Source organism: Papaver somniferum, chromosome 1 (assembly GCF_003573695.1).
Source record: "Papaver somniferum cultivar HN1 chromosome 1, ASM357369v1, whole genome shotgun sequence".
Classification (NCBI taxonomy): domain Eukaryota; kingdom Viridiplantae; phylum Streptophyta; class Magnoliopsida; order Ranunculales; family Papaveraceae; genus Papaver; species Papaver somniferum.
The window spans coordinates 72,587,090-72,613,772 of record NC_039358.1 but is presented as its reverse complement, the minus strand read 5'-3'; the positions used below and the strand labels follow the sequence as shown (position 1 = coordinate 72,613,772).

General features: G+C 36.6%; 3 protein-coding genes and 1 non-coding gene across 4 annotated transcripts; 2 read left to right on the top strand and 2 right to left on the bottom strand.

Moving 5' to 3' along the window:
* Positions 1 to 841: 841 nt before the first annotated feature.
* On the top strand, positions 842 to 5,721 carry LOC113290606 (endoplasmin homolog). Its single transcript, XM_026540196.1, has 15 exons — positions 842 to 995; positions 1,412 to 1,535; positions 1,634 to 1,787; positions 1,884 to 1,964; positions 2,079 to 2,190; positions 2,276 to 2,402; positions 2,504 to 2,642; positions 2,779 to 2,890; positions 2,968 to 3,152; positions 3,259 to 3,474; positions 3,611 to 3,776; positions 4,048 to 4,189; positions 4,348 to 4,498; positions 4,611 to 5,015; positions 5,172 to 5,721. The coding sequence occupies exons 1-15, from the start codon at positions 929 to 931 to the stop codon at positions 5,439 to 5,441; spliced, it is 2,451 nt and encodes an 816-aa protein (XP_026395981.1). The 5' UTR covers positions 842 to 928; the 3' UTR covers positions 5,442 to 5,721.
* Positions 5,722 to 7,270: 1,549 nt separating this feature from the next.
* LOC113290613 (thaumatin-like protein 1) lies at positions 7,271 to 9,669 on the bottom strand. The gene is made up of 3 exons (XM_026540201.1): positions 8,952 to 9,669; positions 8,172 to 8,847; positions 7,271 to 7,926 (listed from the first exon to the last, which is right to left on the bottom strand). The coding sequence occupies exons 1-3, from the start codon at positions 9,034 to 9,036 to the stop codon at positions 7,551 to 7,553; spliced, it is 1,137 nt and encodes a 378-aa protein (XP_026395986.1). The 5' UTR covers positions 9,037 to 9,669; the 3' UTR covers positions 7,271 to 7,550.
* Positions 9,670 to 20,417: 10,748 nt separating this feature from the next.
* TRNAL-CAA lies at positions 20,418 to 20,501 on the top strand. Its single transcript has one exon. It is a non-coding gene; the product is annotated as a tRNA-Leu (tRNA).
* A 4,112-nt stretch (positions 20,502 to 24,613) lies between these two features.
* On the bottom strand, positions 24,614 to 26,683 carry LOC113290599 (thaumatin-like protein 1b). The gene is made up of 3 exons (XM_026540190.1): positions 26,476 to 26,683; positions 25,621 to 26,311; positions 24,614 to 25,511 (listed from the first exon to the last, which is right to left on the bottom strand). The coding sequence occupies exons 1-3, from the start codon at positions 26,534 to 26,536 to the stop codon at positions 25,310 to 25,312; spliced, it is 954 nt and encodes a 317-aa protein (XP_026395975.1). The 5' UTR covers positions 26,537 to 26,683; the 3' UTR covers positions 24,614 to 25,309.

The window sequence follows — 26,683 nt, the reverse complement described above, 5'->3', positions numbered from 1 at the left end:
GTTACCAAACTAGAATTAGACTAATTCTCCGCAATTTTGCAGGTGGATATGGAAGAGAAAGGTGCGTATATGTCACTGGATGTCAAAATGCAGAACAAACCAAACGTCAAGAACCGTAGAATGCTATACAGTGGGCAGTAGAGTTAGGTTAAGTCTTATGGTGTTCTAATCTAGCAGATAGATTGACAGCTAAGTCATGTAGTCATTCCAATCTAGCATCCAAATGCGCTGAATGGAATAACGAAAAATAGAATTAGGTTGCGCTGAATGGAACTTCGCAACCATCTCAACCGTCGAAATCAAATCAGTCTGCGCTGAACCATTCCGCAAAAAGGTGATTTTGGCTGCAGCGAAAATATCTCGCTACTAGTTTATATACGAGCTATATCTAGAGAGATAAGCAATGTTAACAAACAACATTTTTTTTTTTGTTGGAATGTAACGATTTTTTGGCTAATCTAGCAACCAAATCTAACCTATAGGACTTGGAGTTACGACTACCACAGGTATGGTTTGAACTTGATGCAAAAACTTGTAGAGTATTATGCGAGTGGCTAGAAAAATCGGACCTACTGGGAGCATCTACTTCGGTCGCCGTAGACTTGTAGTCGTCTCCATCATGAGAACGTATAAAAATGGCAATGAACAGAATGACCACCACTTGGTTTCTCCACGTCACACTACAGCAAGCAAAACCAATAACAACATGCCACGTGCACATTATAACTCCACATCCGTCAGATCATCCACGCTGTCAAAATCCAAGCTACTACAGACAGTCTAGGTGGAATACAAGTGCTGGTTAGATCTCCTTAAAGAGATCTGGTATATAATTAAACAAGAACTGTAGAAATCAATCCATTAGATCATATAACACAGTCGCGAGTGAGCAAACCAAAAACCCTTGTGTATTGAGAGTTGCTTCACGATGAGGAAGTGGACGATTACTTCCGCTCTTCTACTCTTAATTCTTCTCTCTATAGTTCCAGATCAAGGTTAGTAGGGTTTTGATTTCTTGATTACGCATTTCATTTTTTTAATTTTGATGTTTCATCTCGTTATATCGTCTCTGTAGATTCGATTTTGTAGGTGAATATTAGGTTTAATTTTATGTAGCGTTTTGATTTTACTTCCCGCCTATAGAGTGATGGAATCAAGTTAGAGATTACCGTACTTGTATCACTTTGGATCTGGATCTGTATTTTTGTCGGATGGGACTAGATTATTGTATTTTGTTTAATCCGATTTTAGTTTAAGGTTATTGTTACTTGGATCGTATGATTGTCACTCAAGTATCCTTTGTTTTAGTTATTGTAAGTTGTAACAGGTTGTTTCAATTGATGTTAAGAATGAATAAGATTGTATAAAGTATAAACTGATTGAAGTTGAAATGACCATTGAATTATAACAGGTCGAAAGAACCAAGCTAATGCTGAAGAAAGTGAATCAGATAACTTAGTTGATCCACCAAAGATTGAGGATAAGCTTGGTGCTGTTCCTCATGGATTATCTACTGATTCGGATGTTGTTAAGAGGTATGTGTTTAATTTTTGTTTGTTTTCTTTCTATTGGGTAATTGGTAATTATTAGGACATTGTTTAATTGGTGTTTGAATGTGGTGGTTTTTGAACAGGGAGTCAGAATCAATGTCAAGGAAAACTCTTAGAAAATCCGCAGAGAAGTTCGAGTTCCAGGCTGAGGTTTCTCGGCTTATGGATATCATTATCAACTCTCTTTACAGTAACAAAGATATCTTCTTGAGGGAGCTAATTTCCAATGCTTCTGATGTAAGTAATTGTTTGCTATTTAGACTTTGGTTTAATAAATGATTCTGAAGTTGTGGTGGAGTTGTATCTAATGTCAAACTTTGCTTTGATTCTCAGGCATTGGATAAGATTAGGTTCCTTGCTCTTACTGATAAGGAAATTCTTGGAGAAGGTGATGATACAAAGCTCGAGATTCTGGTGAGTAATTCTTTTAGTGAAGTTTATACAAGTGTAGATTCTATGGCTTGTATGAGCTGATAACCATTTTTTTCTGCCGTAAATAAAAGTAATTTTGGTTTTGTTAATTTGCAGTTGAAATTAGACAAGGAAAAGAAAATCCTGTCAATCCGTGACCGTGGTATAGGAATGACAAAGGAAGATCTTATTAAGAACTTGGGAACTATAGCAAAATCTGGAACTTCTGGTATTTTTTTCTACATATGGGACTTCTTATTTACATTTGTTAAATGAATGGTGAATAACTATAGGTAATATTGGTTTCTATACAGCTTTTGTGGAGAAAATGCAGACAAGTGGTGACCTCAATCTAATTGGGCAATTTGGAGTTGGGTTTTACTCTGTGTATCTTGTTGCCGATTATGTTGAAGTCATTAGCAAACACAATGATGACAAACAGTAGGTGTTTCAGATTATTGCATTGCTAGATATCTTTCATGATCTTGTTAAAATTATCTCAAATACAGTCTTGTAATACGAGTTTCTCTTTTTGGTTTCAGGTACGTATGGGAGTCTAAGGCTGATGGAGCATTTGCTATTTCTGAGGATGAATGGAATGAACCACTAGGACGAGGAACTGAGATTAGGTTGCATCTTAGAGAGGAGGCTGGGGAGTACTTGGAGGAAGATAAACTAAAAGTGAGCACTTGAATTTTATGTATAATTCTGTTGGGTATTTTCTTGCCAGCCCCTTAGCATGCCAACGAGAACATTTCCTCCACCTTTTAGTTTCCATGATCTAATTAGTTTCCTGCGCATGTGCATTCCATTACAGGATTTGGTGAAAAAATATTCTGAATTCATCAACTTCCCCATTTCTATCTGGTCAACCAAGGAAGTGGATGTTGAAGTTCCCGCAGATGAAGATGACAGCGAAGATGAATCACGTACGTACTTGCACGTTTAACTTTTAGTCGATGCTAACACATGAACTCCACTCACATGGTTTTACTCTTGCAAACAGCTGAAAAGAGTTCCACAGAGGATGAAGAAGTAGAGGAAGATGGTGAGAAAAAACCAAAGACAAAGACAGTGAAGGAGACAACTTCTGAGTGGGAAGTCCTCAATGACGTTAAGGCCATATGGTTACGCAGCCCTAAGGAGGTGACTGATGAAGAGTACTCAAAATTCTACCACTCCCTCGCCAAGGTAAATTGTTATTCAAACCTCTTTAAGTTACTTGCTAGAGCTGAACTGGTCTTTCACTATAAATTGCTGACTCAAATTCAAATGTGAATTATGGTTTTCTTAACAGGATTTTAGTGAGGACAAGCCTATGTCTTGGAGTCATTTTACTGCTGAAGGTGATGTTGAATTCAAGGCTGTTCTTTTTGTTCCTCCAAAGGCTCCTCATGATCTGTACGAGAGTTACTACAATGCTAACAAGTCCAACTTGAAGTTATACGTCAGACGTGTCTTCATCTCAGATGAATTCGATGATCTTCTGCCCAAGTACCTTAACTTTTTGATGGTAACTAATTCCACCCCCCCCCCCCCCCCCCCCCCCCCCCCCCCCCCTTTAAGGAGGCATAGCCGCAAAGGATTGAATTGCAAGCTTTGTTACATGGCTTAAGGCTGGACATCACTTTTCTTGGTATTTTATGCAGGGTCTTGTGGATTCAGACACTTTACCACTTAATGTATCACGTGAAATGCTTCAACAACACAACAGTCTAAAGACAATTAAGAAGAAACTTATCCGTAAAGCTCTTGATATGATCCGTCGGATCGCTGAAGAGGATCCTGACGAGTCGAGTGAAAAGGACAACACTGGTATGTTAATCAAACTGATAGAAATAACAGAGCCTAGGTTTTACTGTCCATGTTGATAGGAACTATTGAAGTTCTCTGGTTCGTATGACCTGCCTGAATACACCCTCTAAAAGCAAGTCTACTCATTGCAAATGCCGGTCATCCAGAGTCTTATGTTTTCTTTGGCCAAACGTTTTTTTTTTCTTCTAATGCCGGTCATCCAGACTCTTGTTTATATTATACATGTATTTTTTTTTTTTATCTTTAATTTATATATGCATGGTTGGAACAGATGCCGAGAAGACTAACGACAACGACGAGAAGAAGGGTCAATACACCAAGTTCTGGAATGAGTTTGGAAAGTCTATCAAACTTGGTATTATCGAGGATGCTGCTAACAGAGGTCGCCTTGCTAAGCTTCTTAGATTCGAAAGGTCTGAAAATTTTCTTTTCAATCTAAATTGTTACATGTTTATGAAATACTATTTTGTGTATTTCTCAAGGGCCTTCCTTAGGAAGTGAAGAAGTAACCGAGATTACTCTTTTACTATGGTATGCTTATTAGTGTGATCCATGCCTTTCTCTTTTACAGTTCAAAGTCTGATGGCAAGCTAGTATCATTGGATCAATACATCAAAAGAATGAAAACAGGGCAGAAGGATATCTTTTACATTACAGGAACCAGCAAGGAACAGTTAGAGAAATCCCCATTCCTTGAGAGGCTTACAAAGAAAAATTATGAGGTATATATTAAGCAGTGCATTTCCTTTTTCACGCTTCCTTGTAATTAGCAAGCATCCAAAGTTGTTGATTGGATTTTATCTTTATAAACACTAATTTATATCTATTTTCCAGGTTATCTTCTTCACAGATCCTGTGGATGAATACCTCATGCAGTACTTGATGGACTACGAAGACCATAAATTCCAAAATGTGTCCAAGGAGGGTTTGAAGATTGGTAAGGACTCCAAGGACAAAGAGCTTAAGGACTCATTCAAGGATCTGACCAAGTGGTGGAAGGATGCCCTCGTTACTGAGAATGTGGATTCCGTGAAGCTCAGTAACCGTTTGGCCGATAGTCCATGTGTTGTAGTGACATCAAAGTTCGGATGGAGTGCAAACATGGAGAGAATAATGCAATCACAGACTTTATCAGATGCTAGCAAGCAGGCATACATGCGTGGCAAGAGAGTACTTGAAATCAACCCAAGACACCCAATCATCAAGGAGCTTCAGGAGAGAGTAGCAAAGGATCCCGAGGTACTAGTTGAAATTAATTTGAGTATTGTTACTGATTGCTGAGTTACACGTCCATGCAGTTTTTCATTTATTTATATTTTGATATGGCTAGGAAATTGAAATGATTTTCCTTATTTTTTTCTTTTTATATTGATTGACTTTGCTTTTGTTGTACAGGACGCAAGTGTAAAGCAAACCGCACGTCTTATGTACCAAACAGCTCTCATGGAGAGCGGGTTCATGCTTAGCGACCCGAAGGATTTTGCTTCCAGCATCTACAGTTCAGTGAGATCAAGCTTGAATATTAGTCCAGATGCTTCGGTTGAAGAAGAAGATGATGTAGAAGAGACTGAGGTTGAAACCGAAAGTAAATCAGAAACCAAAGACAACAAAGGAAAAGATGATGTAGAAGATGACAGTGAATCTGCATACAAGGATGAGCTCTAGATTTGCTATTGGGTAGTAATAATCCTTTCTTTCTCAAAAGAGATTGTTTATTTTTGCAGGCACGACTTGCAACTCTGTTAGGATAGAAACCAACCACCAACCGTGCGTCCTGCCTTTCTGCTCATTTGCTGAACCCAGAAAAATATGGATGAGCTCAGGGTTACTGTAATTTTGTAGTGCCAGATTTATTTTTGGATCCTTTTGGGTTTTTATGTAGCAACTTGTAGTTAATCCCAAGTTAATAGAGATTATTCTGCAGGTATTTAATCCACTCCAATCACCTCTAATTTTAAATATTAACTAGCCTTTGACCTTTCTTCTTTCTTGAAGCCGTAACTACCTCCCTGTCGAATCTCTTATTATGTGAGTAGTATTTGTTGAAGCACCAACCAAAGATTGGTGAAGTGAGTCAGGCGTGGGAAAAACTGAAAATGATTAGCATAATAGTGGGAACAAAATACATTTTTAAACTTATTTTTTTCTTGGTGATTCTCAAAACTAAACATGCCATTAGTTCTGCGGCTAAAGATATAGCAATTGTAGTCGTAGATAGGCTAATTTGCCGAAGTTATCACTGGTGGTGGACCCAACAACGCGCCGATGCTCGCCACTAAGTTCTCAAACCAGTTTTTTTTTTTTTTTAGTATATGCACTAGTGGAAATTGAAATACTGTAGTTAATGTTTTGGTGATCCCCTTTTGTTTAATCCCTATGTTCTAATTTAGATCATTTCATTTGGTGTGCATTGCAAATATAAGAACTAGAAAACCTTCCAAGAATAACACTATCAACATTCAGCACTTTTGAGTAAAATAAGTCCACTGGGGAGAAAAGATAATAAAGACAAGAATCATGTATAAATTTGGTTAGCAAAATTACATCTGTAGACTATACAGTTACTTACAAGTTAATTGAATTTATAACACATTCTCTACATAGAAAATCACTGCTTTTGACACTAGCTGGTTCTATAGAGATTCTGGATACGGGATTCTGGTTACGAGATTTGAGTTACGGGATTTATTTAAATCTTGTTTGTTTCGGATTCTAATTGTAACGTCCGGGTTTCCCTGTTTTCTTATTAAGAAAAAAAGAAAAAAGAAAGACACTAGCTTGTTCAGCGTCCAAAACTCAGTTTTTTTTGTTTGATTTTTCTTTCTTGGAATTGGTCATGTGATTGATTATTCAAGTGGAGAAGAAGTGAAGTGTTCTGACTTAGGGCCGCGTGATATCGCCAATGTTGCCCAACAAGCTGCAATGAGACGCTAAGTTGCCATCTACCACTGAGCTAAAACTGAAACCTTTACCACAGACTTCACACACAAGAACAAAAAAGAGGAAAAATAATAAATAGAGCCATATCTAATGATTTCTTTGTAGGGTTGCTTTTGCAGACAGCTTGCATTGTAATCTTTGGCTTTTCTAAATTTCTTTTGGTACTAGTTCTTACGATATTTTATGTCAGTGATACTACTGGCTGTTGTTTTATTTTGCGTCTTATTGAAACCATGCCCAACACCTTTACCCTACGACACTACATTCAGTTACATCTTTCTTCCATATCTTGAAACATCCGCTAATTGGCATCATTCATGCATGCTCTATTATTAAATCAATAACCTGTTTCATTTAGACATGCGTTGAAACAATGTCATCATTTTCCACTTGTCAAACTAGTTACTGTAAACTGTAAAGTGATCATATCTCCCAACAACCAAATCTTGCGTTGTTGGCACACATGGATTCTTGCTTAGACATTATGGCCTCAAGAGCGGGGGCATTTGGAGAATGGAGATACTACTCATCAAGCCATACTCAATCAACAAACAAGTCCAAAAGCAAATTTATCACCTTTTACTCTCAAAAGTAGTAAATAATCTAATCAAACTAGAAAACTGATATGCTCCTACTAATTTATGCTAAACCCATATTTACAAATTAAAATAAAAAAGTATACATGCATTAATTCTAGCTAAACATTAAAAATATACGTAGGCAGGAGGAGAATCTTTGGGGGTTTGAGTGGTTTACAATCTGTCTCTAACAGTGCCCATTTTAAACATATTATCCACATCAAAACTGGTCCATCCCTGCTGCTGCTTAGACAGATTACAAGTAGAAAGAGGACAGGACAAAAATGGTGGTCGCACCAACAACAGATGATGTAATCCAAGGAAAGATTCTTGTTGAATCTCCAACAGCTAAACCTGCTAACCATGATGCATCAGCCAACATTGCTCCTCCTCCTGATCCTGAATCAGTACTCGACCCGGTTCCAGATTCTGTACCCGTTCCATACCCTGCATTTGTATTTGAATACCCCGGATTGGTGTTTGAATACCCTGAATTTGTTGTTGACCCATCACCCGACCCGTAAGCGTATCCGGGAATTGACCCGTCTACTGTTGTTCCGGTAGCAGGTGGTGTCATTGCTATTGTAGCTGGTGGTGCGGTAACCGGTGTCGTCTCTTTTGAAGCCTTCTGACTGTTAAGAATATATAACAAAAAACTCAGGGACTAGTTTGCAAAAATCAAAAACCCTAAGGATCTAGTGTGAACACAATAAAAAAGTAAAACCCTACAACTGAGAAAGTAAAAGTTAAAAAGCAAAGAAAGAAGCACAAGTGCAGCTTCTTTTCCCTGCCATGCCAACCCAGAAACGACTAACTTTTTATCGAGATGTACGAAGAAATATCTTAAATTTTTTACTATAAGTCCTCAGAAATTTACCTATTTGAGTAAGAAGGACAGAACGTAATCGTATAATCAGCTCCGGTACAGGTGAACGTACTGGTAGCATCATCATACGCATAACTATACGATCTTGGGCAAGCCGATTTAAATATCTTAGAGTAAACAGATGGCCGACACGTATTAGGTGTACTGAAATCTCCACTACAACAATACTCCGGCGTACGAAACGCTTCGCAAGCACTTCTACAAGCATCACCATTTCCAACTTTCAACTCAGTTGGACATTGCCGATTCAAATCAGTAACACACCCAGTTGTAACACATGTACTTCCCGATTGACCCGTACCTTCAACAATCATGGCCAAGTTATATCCATCAACGAGACTAACGTCGTAGAAATCTTGACTGCCTATACCTAATGTGAATTCAGCTAGTGTTGCTGGTGGTGTTGCTCCAGCTCCATTACATTCTATTGTACCCGATCCACAATCAGCTGTTGAACATCTACCTTTACCAGATGAATCGAATGTGCAACCGGTTCTACCCCAGAATCGACCTGACCAACCTGCTGGAGCTTGGAAGGAGACCGAATTGCTCTGTGGTAGTTGAAAACCTGTGGTTCCAAGCTTAGGGCTGCCTGAGTTTGATAGTATCCCTGGCCAAACTGTGTAGTCACAGTTGTTTATGAATGTAAATGTTGCTCCTGAAGTACCTGTACACAAAAAAGATCAACCCATGGTGCATTTTATCAGTAAATGAAGTATGTTATATGTACATATACTTATTAACTAACTAGAGAGGGAGCCAGGTGCTTACATTTGGATGTCAAAGAGAAAATGACAAGGATGAGAATGAGGTTGAGGGACAAAGTTAAGGATACCATGGAGTCAAGATGCATCATCACTAATCTTCTTTTGTTTGTCTAACTTGGTTTTAGGTATGAAAAAGAAGAAGAAGAAAGGAGAGTTATGGATTTGAGTACTTGTCTCTTCTTCTCCAGATAAGCTAATTAAGCTGATGATGAGGATGGTGAGAATGAGATAAATGTTTATTGTTGTTGTTTCTGCTACATTGGGGGGTTGGATTGACAGGGATAAGAGTGAAGAGAAAGTAAATTATTGACAAAACAGTAGGAATGTAGCTAGGTGTAGTAATTTATTAGTAGTGAAGTGATGTTCTCCAACATCAAATTAAGGTGTGAATATTAATAATAAGAGGACAGTACATAAAATAGGGAAGGGGATAGTGGGATAGGGAAGCGTACGACGAATGTAAATGAGGTTGAAAATCACCACCACCACCGCTTAATAAAACCTAACAATGATCGCTGCACGAGGTAGCCAGTATAGAGAGAATAATTGAAAGAAGAAGAGAGAGATAGAGAGAAGGGGAGGAGGAGGAGTCAGGAGTCAGTAATCTTTTCTGCATTTATAAGACATTAAGACGGACGGACGGACGGACGGACCTTCTAATTGGATCTACGTAGCTTTAAGTAGAATATGATTATCCTTGATCAACTTTTAATCAGCTGTGTTACACTAGATATGATTATGTTACCGCTACTTGATTAACAGTAATCTAGTAGCCTACAACTTTATAGCACATTGTTGAATTGACGATAGTGGGATCTGTCCAAACACATATAGTCTCACAATAAACGTTGACTGACAGTGTCCTAAAGATGACTCTGTATTTAATGAAGCCTTGCCTGCATATGGCTCACGGACTTGAGAAAAACTTAACGATTATCATGAACATAGGATTCCCTCAATTGTGAGTCTGTGACTATTCTGCTCAGTGAGCTAACTGTATCCCAACATGTTCTACTGGGGTAAGCTTCCGACCTTCTAGTAACAACTCGTGCAAAAGGCCAGCCAAAAGAAATTGCTGACAATAGTTTGGAGCTGTGCTGTTTGGAACTCTAGTGACAAATGGGATCGGGTGTGCAAGGTCTAAGTGACCTCACAATAAAACTGTGAAATACATGGTTTTGAACTTACATTTACAGATGTAATGCTTTTATTCAGCAAGTTTCTAATCTCATAACTTATTTTTATAAGAGCGTTTAGCCAATAACTGTTTAACCAAATTCAAAAAACAAATCAAAATAAAAAATTACTCTTCTAGTTGATGAGGTCCATGAGGGACTGCTTCCAAAAGGGAGATTAGACGTTTGAGTTCAATCCTTTTGCATTTTTTCTTCTTCTTAAATCTCTCATGTGAAAGTTATTTATCATTGATAACTTATTTGGATACGGTTTCAGAATTACTTTTCAAAATGTCACGATTTAGTTTTGATACGAACAAAATGAGTTATAGAAGTAAAACATTTTTTTCCCTAAAGCAAATTATTTTTGTTTCTGATTTCTGAAGAAATATAAGCATATAAACACCATGTAAATGTTATTATTTTTTTTTATTTACCTTATTCAGGAAGGTTCTCTCATTTATCTTTTGTATGAGAAATATCCCATTGCTTATCCTTAGGGCAAATCCAGTAGGGTGTGCAAATGAGCAGATATGCCCATCCACACCCCCATAATGGAGCAGTCAAAGTGGCAAACATGGGCAAAGGCTCAAATTTGAGCATTTGTCCGTTCCGTTTCAAGTTGAATCAATCAGTTGAATTTGAGACTAGCAGTTGAATCTTAGACGATCGGCCTAGACTGGGCTAATAACAACTATATATACCTCAACAGTTTCCCATAGAGCCTGGATGCTCGAGGAACCTAATGATGTGACATCATAACAATGTAAAACTTGGGTAAGATAGTCAAACCCATCACAAGTATTTTTGCAACACCTCTAACCATCCTACTTGAAAACTAGTGTTCAAGGTGAGGAAAAAACATGCACCAATTAACTAAAAAATAAAGAGAAATTTTTTGATGGGGAGTTTTTTTATGGGGATGGCGGACAAATAAGATGTTAACATATGTCATTCATATTAATTGTTTTCACAAGGGAAAAATATCGTTTTGTCCTTTTTAGGTGGTCCCATGTCTATTTAGTCCTTTGGAAAAACGTCTTTACTGTTTTGTCCATAATAATTTAAAAATATAAAATAGACAAAATTACCCTTCCGTGTTAATTTTTACTTATTTTCTTGTAGTAGTTCATTCGTCAAAACGAACTCCTGTTAATTTCTACTTATTTTTCAGAAAACATATAAACCAGAGTTCATTCCAGAAATGAACTCCATATAAAAACCTAAAAAACCAGAGTTCATTCCAGAAATGAACTCCATATAAAAACCCTAAAAAAACAGAGTTCATTCCAGAAATGAACTCCATATAAAAACCCTAAAAAAACAGAGTTCATTCCAGAAATGAACTCCATATAAAAACCTAAAAAATAACAGAGTTCATTTCTGGAATGAACTGCAGTAGCATCATCTTCAACAGCAGCAGCAAACATCATCGTCTTTAACAGCAGCAGAACTTCATCTTTAACACGAACAGCAAAATCAAGATCAAGATCTTCAACATCAAAATCAAAAAAATATATCCAAATAACATAAAAATCTTCATCGTCTACATCATCTTCAACAAAAGCAGCAGCAACAAATGACGAAGAAACACAAAATCTTCGTCGTCTTTATCATCTTCATCATCATCTTCAACATCAACAGTAGCTACATTGAAGAAAAAAACCAAAAAATTATCATCCTGCTTCATCGTTTTCATGAGCATCAACAGTAAAAAGAAAAAGAAAAAATGGAGAGAGAAACTAGATCTGAAAACTGAAGGAGAGAGAAAGTAAATCTGAAATAAGATATTTTCTATTGACTTTTTCTATATATATGGTCCCAACAGGGTATTTCTGCCACTACCTAGTGACAATTACATCATCCATGACGTCACCCTAGGACCAAACCATAATTTTTAGGACCAAACTATAATATATTTTACCAAAAAGGACCAAACCGACAGTTGTCTCAGTCAACTGGACTAGACTCATCCTAATATATTATTTCTAAGACTAATAGGTATTTCCTACTTTTCACAAATTATGTTTCCAAAAATACCAAACATAAAATATATAAGCAAGATTTTCTCGAAAAATACATTTCTTTTATGTTTTTAAAACAAAAATTTATTGGAAGCAATTAATAGGAAATACATGTGTCAACATCTCATTTGTCCCACATGCCCCGATCAAAAAACCCCCCCATCAAAAATTTTATCTAAAATAAATACCTTAGCAATTTTTGTATCCGCTTCAGAGTCATATATATCTGATTTGGGATCACTGTTGTGTAATTTTTCGTATACAAATGCCTTTAAAACGAAATTAGGAATTGTACCACTTCTTAAGCTCTTGTGCTTCGCCTCTTTTGTTGGGGAAAAGTACCTTGGAAGTTCATATCTAAATCTTATAATCCTAAGTCGTATAAGCCTCCACGTCGCACGGTGAGCGTAACTCCTACCCCATATGTTAAGAGTGAATTCCATCTCTTCTCTCCAAATTGATTCTCTCTCCTCTAATTTTTCTCCACGTCATTCCTTTTAGCCCGCAAAGAAAAATCCATGAAAAACAATCCGGTGAAAAATTTCTTTCACAAATATCCAAAATTCGGGCATAAACTTCCGTCTGGAGAGAAAAAAACAAACAAACCCTAGAACCAAACCATTAATTGTTTCACAACCATCATGATTGAGAGAAAACTAGCAAATCCTGATGATTATAATGCCCCAGAAAATCCGAACCCATTCGTAAGTGTATTTTGTATAGCTTCTGTATCCCCAATGTCCTTCTTTTACACTTCTCCTGCAATGGTTTTGTTTTGTTTTTCGATTGTCTCCAGTTGTATGTCATGTTTGTGTCATGTCAATCATTTTTGTTGTTCTATGTTTGGTTATATATGTTATCCTTTTTCGGTCTCTTTCTTTCGATCCTTCCAACAACAATTATCAAAACCTTTTCTCTTTTCTTCTCTTTTTCGCATCCTTTTGTTTCCATCTTGAAAAAGCGGGGATCTAACAACCACACCCAATATTTTGTTTGGAAATCTAAATAGACAAACTCCAATATACTTTCAGAGAATCAACTAGACAGTTAGACTCAATCTAGAGAAAAGTATATGAAAGAGTTTTATATCTTTATCTCTCAATTCAATCTGCAATCAGCAAATAGGAATTTGCGATCCCGATTGAATATAAGAGAAAAAACTTGAACAGTACCAATGACCAATGTTCAAGGATCAATCAATTTCAATCAACAACCAAAGGTTGGATTTACCAATTGATCGATTCAACGCACAACCTGTGATATTTCAATTATACAACAAAATATAATGGGGAAAAGAAATAACACGGACACCAGAATTTTGTTAACGAGGAAACCGAAAATGCAGAAAAACCCCGGGAGTTAGTCCAGATTTGAACACCACACTGTATTAAGCCGCTACAGACACTAGCCTACTACCAATGAACTTTAGACTGTACTGTAGTTGAACCCTAATCAATCTCACACTGATTCAAAGTACAGTTGTGCTCCTTACGTCTCTAATCCCAGCAGGATACTACGCACTTGATTCCCTCAGTTGATCTCACTCACAACCAAGAGTTGCTACGACCCAAAGTCGAAGACTTGATAAACAAATTTGTCTCACACAGAAAAGTCTATAGGAATAGATAAAGCTGTCTCCCACAGAAATACCTACGAGTTTTGTTACGTCTTTTGATAAATCAAGGTGAATATGAACCAATTGATATACCAGACTTATATTCCCGAAGAACAGCCTAGAAATATCAATCACCTCACAATAATCTTAATCGTATGGTAGCGAAACAAGATATTGTGGAATCACAAACGATGAGATGAAGATGCTTGTGACTACTTTTTATCTTGCCTATCGGAGATTAAATCTCGAGCCAATCTTAGAGAAGATAGTACTCAAACACGATAGAAACAACAAGATCAGATCACGCAACTATAGAGAAAATAGTTGGGTCTGGCTTCACAATCCCAATGAAGTCTTTAAGTCGTTAACCTACAGGGTTTCGTGAAAACCTAAGGTTAAAGGAGAATCGACTCTAGCTTATGCAGCTAGTATCACACAGGAGGTGTTGGGATTAGGTTTCCCAGTTGCTAGAGTTCTCCTTTATATAGTTTTCAAATCAGGGTTTGCAATCTAAGTTACCTTGGTAACAAGGCATTCAATATTTACCGTTAGATGAAAACCTGATTAGATTCAAGCTAATATCTTTCAACCGTTAGATCGAATTTAGCTTGTTATACACAAATGAAATGTACCCTCATTTAGGTTTATGTAGCCATACCTAAACGTGTACACCATGTTGGCTCAACCGTAGTTAACCGAGGTTAGCTATATGAACACTCTCATATCAACCTTATTTATCTTAACCATAACTACTTCAAATGACTCAAATGAAACTAGTTAAAGAGTTGTTCAATTGCTATATTCTCATAGAAGCATACAATAACACAATTGAAGCAAAATCGTTTGATCACTCGAATCAATTCATGAACATTATAGCCACGGTTTGCAAAGAATGCATTCCTTAATATATAAATGTATTAGTTCATGAGCCAACCGATTTTGAACTTTAACCACTCAAGCATGCATACGGGTACGCATACCTAAGTAGCCGATCTGAGTTTGGATTCACCAGTATGCGAACGGGTACGCATACTTAGTAAACTTCCAAAACCCAGCAGAAATTCCCGGACATATACCGTACGCAAGTATGCCTACCGGTATGTGTACTTGGTACACGAAATTTCACAACTACAAGTATGCATACGGGTATGCATACTTTATCTCCGGTCATGGATCACATACATGCAAGAATGCACACTATGTTTATAATCCAATGATGGTTAAGTATTCTAAACTCTTATTTCAATCATTGAAACTTTCTTAGAGGATGATAATAGCCGTTTTCACACACTATTAGCATCAAACCAATTTTCAAGTTATTGAAATAATCATAACGAAACATTCCAAGTCTACCCCAAATGATTTTATCACACAAACCATGTAAGATGTTACTCAGCGATTTTCACATGATCATCTTTTGACTTTCGTCAAGAATATAAGATGAACTTGGTTGAAGCGAAAGCTTACCAACACATATTCCGAGAAATATGTAAGCGAGTTAAACTCAGCTCGAAATTTCAAATGTGTATAATCGACAACTATATAGTAATACGACTTTTGTCTCAATATAAGAGATAGAGTAGAAATAGTCTTTCCAAGTGATAGATGAGTTTTAGTCTCCAGATACCTTTTGTTGATGAAGTTCCACAAACTCTCCTTAGTAGTTCTTCGTCTTCAATTGATGAACGCCGTGAATTCTAATGCTCAACTACACAATCTATCCTAGTCCGAGACATCACTATAAGTAGACTAGAAATCAAGACTTATAGTTTTGATCACTAACATTGACAAACAAGCTTGAGATAGCAACGCTTGCGAGTTTCGACCAAGCAGTGCTGTAACAATCTCCCCCTTTGTCAATTTTAGTGACAAAACTATCAATACATATGGATTACAAAATAAATAAATTTTTTAGCTTCTCATCCAAATGCTTGATCTCCTTGGTTCTTCAACATTACTCGAAATCTTCGTCACTTCCAAGTACTCCAATGATTATAAAGGTGTTTAACCCAGCATCATAGTTGTTGAAGATCCGTAGCTATAACAATGAGAAAACAGTTGCTCTTAATCATTGTTATACAGTGTCATAGTATCATTACACAACATCAAAGTTCAATTGTATCACAACTTTGACAAGAATACTATGGTTATATGTATCGCTTCCCCTTAGTCAATACTTCATCTCACAATGAAAACCACTCCCCCTTACATATTGATTCGTAAACCATATGTATTTGTAGTGTGAACTACACATTAATTCTCCCCCTTTTTGTCAATATGAATTGGAAAATGTACGAAAACTAGTGGGATCCTCATGAAATTTTCATAGAGATACTTCATGACCATAAGAGAACAACATACCAACTTGTTTCGATGATTTCACATAGTCGAAAATTAGTGTATTCATCAAGGAGTTTATAAAGATTCAAGATAACCCCTACAATATTCCACAGCCGCACTCCCCACAAAGATTTGGAAATTAAGCACAAGATCAATTAAGAACTATCCCCCATAAAATGTCATTCCCGAAAGAACAACAAGAGCGACCTTAATTTTACAAGAAAATAAGGATTTCTTCGGACATTAACAAATCAAATGACATGAATTTGTATCCAAAAATCTCAATTGAATTAACCATAAGGAAAATGATCAATTCAATTGGTCATGCTCGACATAAGAGAACTTACGGAGCAACACAACACATACACAAAGATGTGGATCAGGGAAACACCAATACTGCGGAATAATCAAAGATTTATTCTATTTTCATCACTATTTGCATAATGAGTAATGACATATAATAGACTTAATCTTTGTAAACAAAAGTTCATCATTTCTTCCATCAATATTTGCATAATGACATAAAAGGCTTAACTTTTGTAGTCAAAAGTTCATTCTATCTTTTATCAATACTTTCATACCGACATATAATAGAGCTAACTTTTGAACAAGTATGGGACAGTCAAGGTTCACAAACGTAAACAACATATCCCATAACACTTTGCAATATATAAAACCATAAAGATTAATACTGCAAAAATCATCTTCCAAATAAACATTAGAATTTAAAAAAATAAATCAAAAAACATTGCAAGATGAAAACGTTGGCAATAACTATGTGTACTCACAATAATGGTTATTCCAAACCCTAGTTATCCTTCTTAAAAACACAAGAATAAATTCTTATAAGAAGTTTCCTAGACATTGAGACCTCTGAAAAATTCTTTATCTTCCCCGAACTCCTTGTTGTCAACAGCCATGAGAACATAAGGTTCATGAAGAAAGGAGTAAATTCCAACAAACCTTTTGAACTGATGCCGAAACAGGGCCTTCTGAATTTCAAGAGTTCTCAAAGCAATAGCCTTTATTTCCTGAATCTCCTTCCTTGTTTCCTTCAACTCTTCAAAAACACCAGAAAACTTCTGAGAATTTGAAGGAACAACTCTTGGCTTCCTCACATTCCTTCTTTTTCTTTTCAAAGTTGGAAGTAACGGAGATTTATATTTTTCCTTCATGATTGATAGCTTAACAATCATATTAACATCTTTTCTGTCACACGACATAATGGTTGGAATTTCCATATGAGAGGAATTGTGAGAGGAAATCACAAGATAATCTCAACAAGCAGTCTTATGATAAAAAGAGTTTCAAGTGAAGGAAAAATGAATGTAGGGTTACGGAACTTTTAAACACATAAGTTCACGCACGCACAACTCTGAACCCTAAAGAGGGTAGAATTGTCGAGAATAACCCTCTTTTATTGAATAAACAGGGAAGTCATTTCCAATATCAATTAGATGTGAAAAAAACACGAATTCAAGACTTACAATGCTCAACAGAGCAAAAACAATAAAAGAAAAAAAAAATCTAAAAGAATTTTTTTTCCCTAAAGCCTGAGGTGTGCATAATCTTATCTCTTTTGATCAGGCATATGAGACAAGATGCACTAACCAACACAATTTAAGTTGTGCTGGGGTGAACAATAATTTGTCCTCGAACTCCTTGTCGTCACCAGTTTTATCATTATTCCAAATAACCAATCTCACACTGATTAAGGTACAGTCGCGTTCCTCACGCCTCTTGAACCACACCGGATTCTGCGCACTTGATTCCCTTAGCTGATCTCACCCACAACTAAGAGTTGTTACGAACCAAAGTCTAAGACTTGATAAACAAATGTGTCTCACACAGAAAAGTCTATTGAATAGATAAATCTGTCTCCCACAGAGATACCTACGAGTATTTGTTCTGTCTTTTGATAAATCAAGGTGAACAAGAACCAATTGATACACCAGACTTATATTCCCGAAGAACAGCCTTGTAATATCAATCACCTCAAAATAATCTTAATCGTATGGTAGCGAAATAAGATATTGTGCAATCACAAACGATGAGACGAAGATGTTTGTGACAACTTTTCATCTTACCTATCGGAGATTAAATCTCGAGCAAATCTTAGAGAACATAGTACTCAATACGATAGAACAAAGTAAGATCAGAACATGCAACTGCAGAGAAAATAGTTGGGTCTGGCTTCAGAATCTCAATGAAGTCTTTAAGTCGTTAACCTAGGTTAAAGGAGAATCGACTCTAGCCGCAGCTAGTACACACAGGAGGTGTGGGGATTAGGTTTCCCAGTTGCTAAGGTTCTCCCTTATATAGTCTTCAAATCAGGGTTTGCAATCAATGCTACCTTGGTAACAAAGCATTCAATATTCACCGTTAGATGAAAACCTGATTAGAGTCAAGCTAATATCTTTCAACCGTTAGATCGAACTTATTTTTTTATACAGAAATGAAATTTGACTTCATTTAGATATGGGTAATCGTACCTAAACGTGCACACTTAGTTGACTCAACAATAGTTAACCGAAGTAAGCCATATGAACACTTTCATGTCAACCTTGTTCATTTTAATCACAACTAGTTCATATGAATCAAATGAAACTAGTTCTAGAGTTGTTCAATTGTTTATATTCTCATAGAAGTATACAAGACACAATTGAAGCAATATCGATTTTGATTCACTCAAATCAATTCGTGAACATTATTTCCACGGTTTGCAAAAGATTGCATTCCTTATTATATAAATATATTTGTTCATGAACAAACCGATTTTATAACTTAACCCACTCAAGTATGCAAACGGATACGCATACCTAAGTATCCGGACTTGGTCTGGGTTCGCCAGTGTGCGAACGGGTACGCATACTGTCGTACATGACCAAACTCACTTGAATTCCCAGACTTGAACTTTTAAGCCGGTACGCATACGGATATGCATACTAAGTTCTCGGACTTCAACTATCAAACCAGTACGCATACGGGTATGCATACTATGTTTCCCGGACTTGGAATAACTTGCAATAGTTAGCATACAAGTACGCATACTGTGTTATATCCAATCAATGGTTAATCGTTCTAAACTCCATGTTAATAATTGAAACATTCTTAGAAGACGGGAATAACTGTCTCACACAAACTATTAGCTTCAAAGAAATTTTCAAGTGATCAATAGATCAATACGAAACATTCCGAGTCTACATCAAATGATTGTCTCACACAAATCATGTAAGATGTTACCAGACGATTTTCACATGATCATCTTTTGACTTTCATCAAGAATAAAGGTGAACTTGGTTAAAGAGAAAGCTTACAAACACATATTTCGAAAAATATGTAACCGAGTTAAACTGAGCTCGAAATATAAAATGTGTATAATATAAAGTCTATATAGCTACACGACTTTTGTCTCAATAGGAGATAGAATATAAATAGACTTCTGAGTGATAGATGAGTTCAAGTCTCCACATACCTTTTGTTGATGAAGTTCCACAAGCTCCCCTTAGTAGTTCTTTGTCTTCAATCGATGAACGTCGTGAAGTCTAAAGCTCAACTAGACATTCTATCCTAATCCGAGACATAGCTATAAATAGACTAGAAATCAAGACTTATAGTTTTGGAAACTAAACTTGACAAACAAGCTTGAGATAACAACGTTTGCGAGTTCGACCGAGCAGTGCTCTAACAGGTAGCTCTTTTGGAAAAAGGTTAACCTTGTACTAATAGCCTCTTGGTTTGTGAGCATTGCTATCTCGCTCAATGTTTTTAGACAGGTGACCTTGAGCACTCGCTAATTTTGGACCAGAAAGTAGATTGGGATTGTTCTCTTCTTCCGAACTTGATTGTGCCGCGGCATAGGTACATGATGGTTTTTGGCTTCTTTTTCGTGTAGCATCTTGAGGTTAAAGACATTTTTATTGAAAATTTAGAGAAGCATTTAAAATATTATAAGAATTTTTCGTAAAGAAAATTATGTAGAAGACTGACTTCTGTATAAGTCGAGTGTTTGGAGTAGAGCGTTAGAACTTGAGACGATCATAGAAGATTGAGATGAGCCTCGGCTCAACTTGAGATGACCATCTTAACTTTCCACGATCAATTCAAGTATCCTACCGTGAAAAATCGAACTTACCCATCCACGTGGGTAATTAAATGTGCAATTTTGCAAAGTCTCACCGCACTTTGCTCTGTTTACGGATCAAGATATTTAACTGTATGCCATCCGCTCAAATATTTTGATTAATACACAGGCCGGTACAAGTAACATTTGTTTGTTGAAAGGTGTTTCTTGTGGCTCAGAAGTGGCATCAACAGTCAGGTTGGCCGAGTGGTCTAAGGCGCCAGACTCAAGTTCTGGTCTTCGAGAGAGGGCGTGGGTTCAAATCCCACATCTGACATTATTTTTTTCTTTAATTTTTCGTGCCTTTCAAATTACCCAACTTACCCACAACAGAAAAACAGTTCATGTGAAAAACACTTGTTCTTTTTTTCTTACATATTTATCAATTCAAAGTGTGATGTTCCACCAATATTATTTTACTCCTTGTGTTTCCATCGGTGATCGGTTTTTCATGATCTGCATTCTTTAGTCAAAAAGACAAATATTATGGGGCTGTGTTTTTTTTTATTTTTACGAGTCACTTTTGGTCTGCCGTAATCATCATTTGTGCTTTAGATAAACCTCATTTCTTAATTTGTTCTTTTCTTGATCGGTAAGACTAACGTCATTTGTTTATTTCTCAAAAGAAGAAAACGAAGACAAATTAAGATTATCAGCCTGAGATTTAAACGGCAGTGGGTTACAACGTCAAAATTGAATAAACCAATCCATAGCAACAGTCATGCAATCAGCATCTCCCACTTTCTAACACACAAAAACAGGATATTAACAGTGCCAATGCATGGCTGCTTCCCATTTTTGATTTAATAGCCAGTGGGTTACACCGTCAAAGTGGAAAAGAGGATATTAACAGTGCCAATGCATGGCTGCTTCCCATTTTTGATTTAATAGCCAGTGGGTTACACCGTCAAAGTGGAAAAAACCAATCCATAGTAACAGTGCTAATGCATGGCTCTTCCCATTTTAAATACAAATGTAGTTCTAGTTCATACAGCATTATGCCTTTCGAGACTGCATATTCCGTTAGAATCACATCCAGCTTAAAAATTCAACGGTTTAACTGGCTTAGCCCGTACATGCAGCCATGCAGGGGCGAAGCCAAGTAGGAGTGAATGAGATAGTGCCACTGAAGTCAATTGCTCACTCACTGCATAAGTCTATACTATTGTTCTAGGGTTTCCGGACTCTTAGTGGTGAAAGCAAACTAAAAACAAGCGAGTAAGCAGGTCGCTTCAACTACCGGCTAACAGAAACTTATTTAACTGCTGAGCACACTAGTTAATTTGTAGCTTTTGGATGATAACAACTTGAGACAAGTTTTTAATTGATTGTCTACGTATATGTGTGTGTAAAGAGGTTTTTCAGGATAACGTTTCCTTTTTCTTTTTATCTATAAAAATGTACGTTGAACATCGATCATCTTCATTTTAATTCTTCTCTTGTTTTTTTTTTCTGCAGCTTTTTTTTCCTTCTTCTAAGTTCCTTTATACGATTAAAGATGTTGCCGCATTGATATGCTTTTGCTGCATATACATGCATTCACACTTTTTTGCTTTTCTTCTTTTTGTTCGGCCTTGTTACACTAACCAGTAACCAAAGTTCGAAGCTATACTTATATCTAGGAACAAGTTTGCAGAAAGAGCAAAGAGGTGATAACTGATGAGTGATAACCAAAGTATAAAGTTAATTAAGCTCCATTATATATATAAAGTTTTGCCATTCTATGTCTAAGCGTTTTGATAGGATTTGTATAACCGAACATGGGTACCGTCTTCTCTAAAATATCAGCACCTAAATAGGCTTTGGATCTTATCACCTCAAATTGTTTTTGGGCCAAAGAGAAGATTCTTCTCTCGCATTTGGCATTTGCGGTTTAGCTATGTAGCGCATTAGCACTGCACTATTTAACACTGGGCTCTCTGCATTCTTGAAGTGACTAAGATGGTCACAACAGTGTCATTTTCATGTTGTCTATTTTGTTTCATATACTTATTTTTTCCGAAAGACAATTTCGTTGAAGTCTATAATACTTGGGTAAGAATTTCATGATACTCGGGAGTGTACGTAGCTGACCAACTGGTCAGCAGGTCTATTCGTTTGTACATGGATACTAGATAGCATGTGTCTCCTTTGATGCTTTCCACTCCAGTGCTGCATTTTCATTGTTAAAGAAGATTATCTTGCAGTTTCGATGCTATTCTTTTTTTCCCGGTCTCGCTAACTTAAAACCTGAGTTAGTATCCCAAGATAGACTTGCATTAACTTAATTAATAACCTTGAACATTAACACACAGTTCAAAGGGCACAAGTAAAGAATCAAAAAACATCGCATTATTTTCTGGCATAAAGTTGGTCAAGTTACGAAACTCTTCGAAATTCCTTACTTGACAGCAATAGTTGGTAAGAAGAATTGCCGCATACTTGTTAGATGGATAATCACATTATTTTCTTCAACTAATCAAACCTTAATTATTCCCCCTTTCCTATTTTCTGTTTGAAGACAGACAAGTAATCAATGGAATCAAAGTTAGCTCGTCCTCCAAGGTTTATCGTGTTTGGTCCATAATCAATTAACTCTAGTCTTCTAAGTTGACAAGAAGATAATGTGATGTCTCATGCTTGATTGGTGCAACCGTGCAAGATTATCTAAGAATTCCAATAAAACATGAGGTTAATTATTTGATTGCCCATATAAATTATTTAATTTATGTAATTTTTTGAATGACTCCCCTGACTACAATAATACTAGTAGGTATTTACCACTTTTCTAGTTTAGAAAAGTACGATTTATATAGGCTGATACCAGCTCTATTAGGAACTGATACCAGTCCATCGATCCAATGATCAGGATCCTCAGAATTTTTTTGTCCTATATGGACTGATATCAACTCTTAGTAAAGCTGGTATCAAGCCCATATAAATCATGTAGAAAAGGGTTAATTGAGCAACTAAATTTGGCTCGTAGAGTCAACAACAAGAAGAATACTAAGCTCATGAGTAATTTTTTTTTTCTTTTTGCCTCAGGATCCGACTTCGGCTCCTGTCTTGACATGAATCAGATGTTGGCCGTTTATTTTTTAGTTTGAATCTTATTCGTGATATGTATCAGACCTAATCCTGATTCGGATCCGTTTGAGTCAGGGATTAAAATGTTTCTGATTCATGGGACCAAGTACTGGTCCACATATTTTTGAATCAGTTGAGTCAGATTTGATTCAAAAAGCAACACATTGAGCCAGATCCAGATACGCCGAGTAATTTTAGTCAGGTCCAAATGAGTCAGACTCAAAAAAAAAAAAAAAATGATGTAGGTGTTTGTTGATTCCAACAAATATCTCCTGGTAAAAAATTTGTGTTTTTGTGCCTCTGCATCTTGACCATTGTTATCGGCTTCTGGTTGTTAAACAGGCTTTAAATCAGAATGACAAAACAAAAAAGAACCAATCAACTTGCAAGTGCATTCTCTTTAAGGGTAACATGAATCACATGATCAACTAATCACATATCAGTGAATGATGTGTGTGGACAATGTGAAGTCATTCTAAGATCATAGAAGCCTTTTTTATGGATAGATTCGTTTGTAGTTGATGTGGCACCACGTAAGATCGGTCTGTTGGTTTTGTACACCACTGTCTATTTGAGAACATTTAAACCTTTTTTCATGAATTGGATTACACACATTGGCAATGACATTTCAATCAAGTTGGTTTTCCTTTTAAGCAGGGACCAACTAGAGCATCTTCACGAAATAGATGTTATCTGCTTTACCTTTGATTAGCATTGTTGTGGACGTACGCGTCCTCTCTTGCGTTTACAAAAACCTTTATCTGAATAGATAAAGTGGCCGGTTTGGCTATTTCATCGGAGTTCGAAATTCGTCACTATCATACTTTTTGTTTACCATACTTTTTACAAGAAAATACTTGTCACAATGCAATGAGTAAGCCAACAACTAGTAAAATCGGTTGACCAAAACTTGAACACAAGATGAAGAGGGTTCTCATAGATAGGAAAAAAAGAATGTCTAAACGAAAATAAATGATAGTACTAGTTAGGTTATATTTTTATATGAAATTATTATGGAGTCCATTATGTTATAAGGTTACACATCTTAATCAACAACGAGCTGCTACATGACACCAAATCGTCACAAAGTTTGGTGGGTTATATCCAGTTATATTAAGCTAATTAACACGTAATCTTCACAAAAGTAGCTAAACAAACTAATACATCACCACCCACCAGTCCAAACTGGTATTAGCTAGCTCGTACGAGACTTTCAATCGTCATTGAAATGGATAACTTAAATCACATTATCTGTTTGTACTATTATCATAAACAGTATCCTAGTTCGATTTTCTTATTTGCATTAACGAAAAAAGAAAAACGTAGAGAAATAAACGAGTACAATTTACATAGATATTGCAATTTTTGGCTGCTTTTACAGGCGTTAATGGTTCATTACATTACATCACCTCACATATACCTATCAGTGATAGACAACAGATGCATAATCCAAAATAACAAATTAAATAAATTCCCCCACTTGATTTTAGTTCCACACACAAAAAAAAAAAAAATATATATATATATATATATATATATTAATCACTTCAGCTAAACTAAAAATATCTGTAAGTGGCATCACTGGCTTCTAACTCTTTCAGATCAGTGAATATGACTGCGATTTATAATGCGAATTCGCTGTATAGATTAGAATCTATTGCGTATAATGTTATTACGTCCATCTATCAATCATCATCATCATCGTCAAATTCCACCTTCACCACATAAAATTTCAAAAGTATATATGATCAAATTTGCTAATCACTTTGCCAAAAATAGTGATAAGCCTTGGTCCTGTCCGGTTCTGAGAGTGATAACCAATTTCGTCACTCTAGTGCCAAACTCAAGGGGTCCACACGGAAAGACCGGTTTCTGTTTGTTTGTTTCAGTTAGGCCCAAGCCCACATCACGATCCAAAAAGCAGCCATGTAGAGGCACACCGCACATGATACAACATGTTTCTGCTTCTTTTGTTTGGTTTTTCTGGGAATGGTGAAGGTTCTTGATCCGAAAGGCCAATTAAATTGACCTCCAAATTGCGGATGATGATAATAAAATGAAAAGAGAGACGGCACCGCCAAGGAGTTGCACGAACGAGACGCGCATGGCTGAGGATGATGATACACCGCCATCCTCTAAACTTTCACCACCGCCTAAGTATGTCATTGTTGAGTTGTACAATGGCAACTCTGCTGCCTCTGGATATTTCGTGGCCTTTTTACTGCAACAACATAGGAAAACATTGATCAATACCAAATTGTTGAACGTAAATTTAAACGGTAAATAATAAACATTACACCAACTGTGATAATTGGCGGTTGCAAATTTACCTGGTGGATAATGGAGGGCAAAAGGTGATAACATAACTCGCAGAAGCACAGGTGAAAGTGCTGGTTCCATCATCGTAAGCGTAACTATAAGCACGAGGACAAGCATTCTTGAAGAATTCAGAGTAAGAAGATGGTTTGCAGGTATTAGGATTTCCATATGCGCCACTACAACAATACTGAGGATCACCGAAGGCTTCACACGCGCTTTTGCAAGCAACATGGCTACCATCTTCGCTCGTTACTTTCAAGTCATTAGGGCAAAGATCATTCAAATTGGCTACACAACCAGTTGTACTACAATTCCCACCTGTTCCACCTTCTGGAACCACCAACATGGGCAGATTATAACCGTCCACCAAACTAACGTCGTAGAAATCAAGTCCGTTTGCACCGTTTAATGTGAATTCAGCTAGTGTAGCCGGTGGTGTTGCACCGCCTCCAGAACATTCTACTTTTCCTGAACCACAATCACCTGATATGCAAGAGAATTTCCCTGTTGAGTCTTGACTGCAATGAGTTCTACCCCATAACCGACCTGACCATGACGTTGGAACGGTAACAATTCTAGATTCATCTTTCTGTAATGCAAATCCTGTTGTGTCAAGTGGTGATATTCCTGCACTTGATAGAATTCCTGGCCATACTGTTTGACTACACTTGTTTATCATAGTAAACGTAACCGACAATACCCCTGAAAACATCAAAAATTTTAACATTAGACAAGTTCTTATTAATCAAACATATAATTGATCTAAAATTTCTTTCGAAAGTATTCTTAAAAAGGTGATGCAGAGGAGGAAGAAACAGAGTAATTAAGTCCAATAAGAAACAGAGTATATGAACACGAACACTAACCTGAAACATTAAGGATCAACAGAAAGGAAATTAAGGCAACTAAGACGTTCCCTCGAGCCATTTGATTTAGCTGAGAAATGTAGAGAGAAGAATTGGAAGAACTGGAGGAAGAAGGAGAAGCTAAGTAGAGTCGGTTAGCAAACTCTGTTTCTGTCTTTGAGAGGAAAAAAAACAGAACAGGGAGAGATTTTTTTAAATTGAGAAGTTG

Coding starts and splice junctions, on each gene's coding strand:
- LOC113290606 (XM_026540196.1), top strand. CDS start 929: ATGAGGAAGTGGACGATTACTTCCGCTCTTCTACTCTTAATTCTTCTC. Junction 1,788..1,883: donor TAATTTCCAATGCTTCTGAT/GTAAGTAATTGT, acceptor TTTGATTCTCAG/GCATTGGATAAGATTAGGTT. Junction 5,016..5,171: donor GAGTAGCAAAGGATCCCGAG/GTACTAGTTGAA, acceptor TTTGTTGTACAG/GACGCAAGTGTAAAGCAAAC.
- LOC113290613 (XM_026540201.1), bottom strand. CDS start 9,036: ATGATGCATCTTGACTCCATGGTATCCTTAACTTTGTCCCTCAACCTC. Junction 8,848..8,951: donor TTTCTCTTTGACATCCAAAT/GTAAGCACCTGG, acceptor TTTTGTGTACAG/GTACTTCAGGAGCAACATTT. Junction 7,927..8,171: donor TGTCCTTCTTACTCAAATAG/GTAAATTTCTGA, acceptor TATTCTTAACAG/TCAGAAGGCTTCAAAAGAGA.
- LOC113290599 (XM_026540190.1), bottom strand. CDS start 26,536: ATGGCTCGAGGGAACGTCTTAGTTGCCTTAATTTCCTTTCTGTTGATC. Junction 26,312..26,475: donor GTTGATCCTTAATGTTTCAG/GTTAGTGTTCGT, acceptor TGATGTTTTCAG/GGGTATTGTCGGTTACGTTT. Junction 25,512..25,620: donor TGCCCTCCATTATCCACCAG/GTAAATTTGCAA, acceptor ATGTTGTTGCAG/TAAAAAGGCCACGAAATATC.